Genomic DNA, 7244 nt, shown 5'->3' on the forward strand with positions numbered 1-7244 from the left:
AGTGGGGGACAGCGGAGGAGAGTCTGAGAGATGCAGTATTTGTCATGAAATGGCTTGAAGTTAATGAAATTAATCTTCTTTGTATCAGCTGTCCTTAATACGTTATTATGCCTCTATAACACATTTTCATTTCTCTGACATAAAACATGTCGACCTTGTTGAAAATTCATCTTTTGAGTTAATAACTAATTGTTGGCTGCAGCGTTTAATGCAAGCATAACATGATAACTCTGGCAGCCCTCGGATAACAATGTCACTCCGGTCATCATTTTCTGCGTGTACTGCATGTTTGATACAAGCTATCACATACAGTTACATCACATGCAATCCAAGGGCAGAAATTGACAGCCTGATACATTTATTGAAAAACCTCACCAGCAAGACCAAGGCCATGTGCCTCATTTCTATTCATGGCTCAGGAGACTTATAGGTGATGCGATAGTAATGAGCGCTCCTGGGTGTCCTCGTGTTTGTGGAGTGTTCAGTATTCATTGGTTGTAACCGCTCCTGTTGCCCACAATAACAGCTTCCTCTGAGACAGCCTCTGGCTGCAGCCTATGGCAGGGCTGTGTGCTCTCGGGCCACACTCTCCTACACGCCATGCATTCCTGATTATGAGAGTGCAGATGGGACACACATAGTAAAGAAAAGACCTTTTGTCCAAGAAGAGCTCTCAAACTGATAGATTTTGTTTTCTCTTTGGATTTGACCACCGGTGTTTCTTGTTGGGCTGCATTGTGTTCATCTTGAATTTGGTGCGACCAAACCCCAAAAAACACCAGACGTTGGAGGCATGTCTCAGCTTCATTCTTCTTCAGCCGTTGGTGCAGATGAATCACAGTATTATATAACGCGGTTGGCTCTTGCATCGGGTGGGACATCTGATGGAAGACGTGGCCCATCGCTTGGCTGTGGAGTGACTCACTGGATTTGGCGCTCGCCAAACATGTTCAGGCAGCAAGAGTTCCACAGAAATGCAAAGGCTTTACTTCTTGAAATGGCAGCGATGGTCAATATCTGTGGCGCTTAAACTGTTTAGAAACATGCAAACACAATTTAAACTAGAACTGCTTATTTTGTTTGTACTTGTTAAGATTTGTGTTGTAGCGGACATCAAGTTTAGGGCTTCCTAATTTACATTGTCACCGTCTTACTGCATGTGGCTCATATATTCTACTTGAACCATGCAGGAAGGCTCCCCACTGTATGTAGTCTCTATCTGTGCACCTCAGCAGAACCACAGGCAATTGGTTTGACTCCCCTCTATCCTAAATGGGACTATCACAGCGGGGCAAGGTAATTCAACAGCCCCTTGTTGCCAGAACAGGGTCTGATATTAAACCTGGCAGCTGTACTCCCACAGCACAAAATTTGAGACGACAGGCGCTATGGGCCCTAATACCCAGTCAATGTGCTTTCTGCTTAGCCTTGTTAGAACTACCAACAGTCAGACTTTCCACTCTAATTATTTTGTTACATAACAGAATTCCTTTTTTCTCCAAAGGACGTGGCAGACCTTAGTTTGCTATGCAATGATCAAAGAGTAGGCTCTTGGTCATTTGTTATCATTTTAAATCCATGTTTTCTTTTTCTATGCAGTGCGGCCTCTTTTAGGAAATTTGAAGTATATATATATATTTATTTAACTGCATTTCATAGGATATGCATGAACCAAATTGAATGGCTACTAGTATTTAGGCGTAAGACCCGATCAGCTGAGACTAGCCGGTAAAGTTCTAAATGTTGTTGCTGCTCTGGAAGTAAAATTATTATGCAACAGAGGCTCCCTAATAAAAAATGAATTGGCTTACTATCAGTATTGGATTAGATAATTGTAACAGCAAAAGGCAACGTAATGTGACAGCAGAGAGGCGCTGAGAAATTATATTAAAGCTATTAAAACCTGCATGGATGCCTCGCTGAAAACAAGGTCTGTTGCTCAATAGAGCTGCCAGCACTCAGTGGAAAAATGTTGTGAAAAGATAACAGATAGCATCTCTGTTTTTCACTGTGGTTGGCTTCTAACACACATTGTTTATTACACTTTGCAGGATGCTCAGCACAGTTGCGCCACATGTTGTAAAATGCCAGTTCAAAAGTGTATGTGAAGTGCAAGAGGTCATACACTAGAGACCAGTGCTTTGGACTCATTCCTGTATGCCCTGCCAATGAGTGGTGTGGATAGTCATACTCAATAGAAGTTGTGTGCAATTAAAACTAACAAGAAGAAGGCTATGCTATGCAAACATTAAAGACATGAATAAATGAAGGAATGAATGAATGATTGTCCTTTAAGAATTTGCTATGTCATTTCTAAGTAGGAAAAACAACTTGGAGTTGTTGATTTGTGGAGGCAGGAAAAGGTGTACGGAAAATTCCGTGGTGAACACCGTGTCCAGAAACAGAGCCTTTGTTATTGACATTGTCCCTATGGGATGGTGTATTATACGTTTTCACCACTAGAGACCAATAGAGTTCAGGTATAGACTGAGGGGAAATGTACCGGGGAGAGGGTGGAAAAGTACCTTTGTGGAGTACCTGTGCATGTGTGCATAAGGTGCAGGACATTCCGTTAGAGCATGTAGCTTTCTGTAACAAACAACAATAAAGTGATGGGAACAACGAGAACAGTATTGTTGTAATTACCGTGTAGTAATAAAGGACAGTTTGCAGACTTATCTTAAGTTGTACAATTGTACACGTGGCAAATCAAGAACTACTAAATTGCTACTTCTTTAAAATCACATACTCTAAAAACGTTTGCTGAAGAAGTTGCTTGATTTAATTGAATTGATTCACGTTAACATCAGATTCTACGAATCCTCACCACATGCGCCCTTCCTGTGCCCAAATCGAGTTTTTTATTTTATTTACTAGCAACATGAGTGACTTGTTTATGCAGAACTACTGAGATTACATTTGTTCGGATGATGGTTAAGAGGATAGTTGTTGCAGTGAGGACGGGTCTCGGTCTGTGGGTTAACTGCAAGAGCCAGTGTGGCAGAAGAAAAGTTCAGAGGCAGGACACACGCGATGCTGCATTCAAATGCTCATCTAAAACTTGTGTTTGTAGAGTATTCCTTTTGTTTACTAATAGTAAGCTTTAATGCAACCTACAATGTATTGTTTTTACTGCATTCGTTTTGTTTTATAAATGAACTGGTTGAAAGGGGTATTTTGCACATTTCATTGCAGAATAAAGATGTAAAATGCAGTGATTTAATGGAACGATAACACTGAGTTGTTTTGTCTTTGATTGGTTGTTGATGAGATATCCTTCTGGCTATCATAATCATAAAATACGAACAATAAACATACAAACAAAATAAAGTAAAAACTCTGCCGTACTATCAGATAAGCATTGAATATGTCAATGGAGCCCACTTTACAACTATATGACTATTATATTCATAATCTGTTATATATGTTTGTACAGTTGTAGACGTTTTAAGAAAGCAGCAAAATACTACGAGAGCCAGCCTCGTGCATACTTGACTATAATCGCAGGCGTCTGTTATCTCCCCCCTTCAGGTTTATTGTGCAAAAAGTTGAGGCGGGACGTATCAGTGGCCAGGTCCTAAATCCATGTTTTTTTTCCCTGAGGCAAGGGAAGGCACCATTAACCCCAACCCGCCGACTCATTTGACTAATTTATGCGCGCGTCGGATGACGTCACGAGGCAAGCCATTCAAATAGCAGCCGGTGGCAGAAATAGCATCAGACAGTCGCTCGTTTAAACCGGCGAAGCTTATACACACACACACACACACACACCGACACAGCACTACGCTCAGCTAACTGCAGCGAGTGAGTGCATCGCTACGACGGAGACGAAACACATCCGGATATACAGTGAAACTACCAGTCGCAAACGTGGCGAGAAGCGTGATCCAAACGAGTCTGGTACTCAACATGAGCGCGGAGATGTTCGGCAAAACACCCATGGAGGTGGCCGTCTACCAGTTACATAACTTCTCCATCTCGTTCTTCTCCTCTTTCCTGGGAGGAGACGTAGTATCGGTGAAACTTGACAACAGGTAAATATCCGACACAGTCGCCCACATGTTGATTTGCGTTTTGTTTCTTTTAATAATGCGCTTGGTTAGTTATGAATGGGAGCAATGAGCGCGAGCCTTTTTTTTTTTTTGTTCCTTCTTCTCTCTGCAGGCCTCCAGCCAGCGTTACTGTATTTCCATAAAGCCGTTCAAAACAAATGCGCTCGTGTGAAATGTCTGATATAACGTGTTATTACAGAAGTCTGTGTGCTCAGCTATCTCTCCATCTGCTGTTTATTTGGACTTTAAACTGATATCTGCGTGGAGCCGTTCACAGTCTCCTCTCACACACACACACACACACACACACACACACTGTACTCGTTACACTATCACCTTAATAAAAGCCTGATATTACTCACAAAGCTGTAGTGTATACAAAGACTACATTAGGTAACAGCGGGGTAAACAGTTTTCCTTTCTCTTTTGCAAGCTTTGTGTTTCGCTGACAAACGCAAACCAATAAAGGAAGCAGCAACATGTTTCTTTTCTTAATAGTTACACTTTGGGGGTTGAGTTGACGTGAAGGTAACGGGCAGTTGTGGCTTTGAACTGTTCATTTATGGCCTCTTTTTCTCCTCTCCTGCAGTGCCTCTGGTGCTAGCGTGGTGGCCATCGACAACAAGATCGAACAGGCGATGGTAAGCCAAGATAATGTACACAACATGCATGTCCAACCCGCTGACCTCCTCTAACCTCCCAATTCATTCTGCACAAAACCAGCTCTTTATGAATGCCCAAGGCAGCTATGTGAAGGCAGCACAGGCTACTGTGCTGCCTTCATGTGACAGAGTAGATGACAAGAGCAGGGATTTCACAAAAAACAAAACAAAGACTGACAACTATTTTGCAGCACAGAATTATTGAAGACAGCCTTGAGTCAAAGTTGTAACTTGTACTGTATCTTACAAGAGATCCAGCAAATAGACTAACTGCTGCAGAAGATTTGCTCTGACAGCATCAGCTGTGCAGCCAAGCAGAGAGCATTTATCTGCTTTTATATCTAAACTGATCCATTTCTGTTTCTTTTATTATGACAGGATCTTGTCAAGAACCACTTGATGTACGCGGTGCGTGAGGAGGTGGAGATCCTCAAAGAGCAGATCAAAGAGCTGGCGGAGAAGAACAACCAGCTGGAAAGGGAGAACTACCTGCTGAAGAACCTGGCCAGTCCAGAGCAGCTGGAGAAGTTCCAGTCTCGCATCCCGGCAGACGTGCTGCTACCCCTGGACAATCTGAGCGCCCAGGTGACCGCAGACCTGCAGCAGCCCTGCATTCACAGCACTGGCTCTGCTGTATAAGTGGCTCTGCCTTGGGGCGGGCAGAGCCACTGTCTCTTTACAGTAATGGACCTCCATTTTGAACGTAAGCGTTACAAAAAATCGCAGCCGCCGAGAACCCTTCGCAAACAACGAAGGTGAAGCATCGGGGCTGTAAATGACCGATGGGACACAAAAGAACCGTTGGGCACAAAAACAGAACTTAAGACGCTCTGACCGGTGCGGTGTCAGGCCCGGGCCTCCGATACCGTCCAACTCTTTGTCGTAGTCTCTCTGTGTAGACAAAAGCGCTGAGAATAGAGAGAGGGCTGACTATGCACCGACGAGCGCTTGCTTTCAGACGGCAGGGGGGGCTTCCCCTGCCTAGCCCGAACCCGTCCAACAAACACCCTTTGCTCCAGAGAGGGTGGTGAGGAGGTGTCGATCAGGCTGGCCCTGCAGGTGCTAACTTGGAAAGTGTTGGGGAGGTTGCTCCCCGGTCCTCCACGTCTCAACAAGAAGAGCCCCGTCGTGTGGATTTGTCGTCTTCCCCCCCCCCCCCTCGGCCACATAACGAGGACTTTCCCTGTGCCTAAAATGTATTGCTCGTGTGTTCATGTACATCTAAGCATAACAAGAATAATCATCAGGATAAGCTAAGGCAACAGAGGTGGAGGTTAACGCAGTACAGCCGGTTAGAGCTGATGGAGTCAGCTCTAACCGGTCACACTGGTCAGTGTGATGCAGTACACTGACCAGTATGCTGACATAATTCATAAAATGTAATCTTGCATTGCCAAACAGTTGGGGCTTGCTGCTTATGGGGGAAATTAATCCTGCTATATTTTGGGTTTTTGTTTGTGATTCTGAACAAAAATCAGTTGTTTGTAAAATAGGATCATTGTGCAGTGGTCTTAAAAGACTTTTTTTTTTTTTTTTTTTTGTAATCTTGGGGGACAGGCATATGTGCCCACTTTGTCTGCCTAGCGCCTCACAGTAAAGGGTAACTACAATGTACATAAAGTTGAAACGTCCTGAGGTGAACCAGCATTTGTTGCTGCAGATGCACTCCTGATTTTAGCAGCATCGTCCAGTATCTGGTCTGTTACTTGCTCAGGCGCCAACTGGAAAACGATGGCATGACAACATTGCCTGCCCGTAGTAAGAGAGGAACACATCTCCACACTGAACTCTGTTGTTGTTGTTTTCTAGCTACCAAAGACTTTTTGCCCTTTTTTGTTTTGTTTGTTTGTTTACTCACAACAACTGAAGCCACGCAAACCAGGACCATGTGTAAAACGTCACAGGGAGAAGACTATTTTGTAGCTAGTGCTAAAGTTTGTATGTGTTTTGTAAAGATAACGGTATTGTTGCTGTAAAGTATCCTCGGAAAAGTTGTTCACTATGGTGTTTGGATACAACTGCACATTTGCAATAAACCTTATGTTTACATAATACAGTATGTTGACACACTGTCTTTTGTTCATCAACTGCACCAACATGCACCAAAAAAAAAAAAGAATGATTTTTGATTTAATATGCGACACCACCCCAGACTCAAAGTTAAGTTAAATGATATAATGTTGAAAATACAGTATCTATTTCATTGCCTTAACTTAACAGTCAGGGAAGACGGATAATGTAGCTGCAACAACACCCACGATGACTTCATTTTGTGGCGCTAAAATAAGAGAACCACTGAAATCCTTCTCATTTGCATTCCAGGGTAAACAACACATTGTCTGTTTGCAAAACTGGTAGGTGGTAGCAACTCCATCAGGGTATTTAATATACGATATTCATGCTGATTTCTGTTCAGCTTTGAGTTTGACGACGTCGGTGTGATGAGCGATTTGTAAAATTCAACACAATGTTGCAGTGAACCACAAGGCTCTGACTTCAGACAAAGGTACTTTTCCTTTTGCATGTT

The 7244-nt window shown here is 43.1% G+C and overlaps 1 protein-coding gene across 3 annotated transcripts in view; it reads left to right on the forward strand.

The window, feature by feature from the left end:
• tsc22d3 (TSC22 domain family, member 3) overlaps window positions 1-6776 on the forward strand; it is a 30910-nt gene extending 24134 nt beyond the window's left edge. For 2 of the 3 annotated variants that reach the window (XM_031862576.1, XM_031862578.1), the window contains exons 2-3: window positions 4645-4696; window positions 5096-6776. In XM_031862576.1, the coding sequence (XP_031718436.1) occupies window positions 4645-4696; window positions 5096-5356 (313 nt within the window). In that variant the 3' untranslated portion in view covers window positions 5357-6776. Of the gene's footprint in view, window positions 1-4; window positions 4038-4644; window positions 4697-5095 lie in introns of those variants that run through there. The other variant, XM_031862579.1, reaches the window with a different exon arrangement.
• The last annotated feature ends 468 nt before the right edge of the window (window positions 6777-7244 follow it).

This window comes from Anarrhichthys ocellatus, unplaced genomic scaffold (genome assembly GCF_004355925.1).
Source record: "Anarrhichthys ocellatus isolate YVR2014 unplaced genomic scaffold, GSC_Weel_1.0 scaffold27, whole genome shotgun sequence".
In the NCBI taxonomy this organism is placed as follows: Eukaryota; Metazoa; Chordata; class Actinopteri; order Perciformes; family Anarhichadidae; genus Anarrhichthys; species Anarrhichthys ocellatus.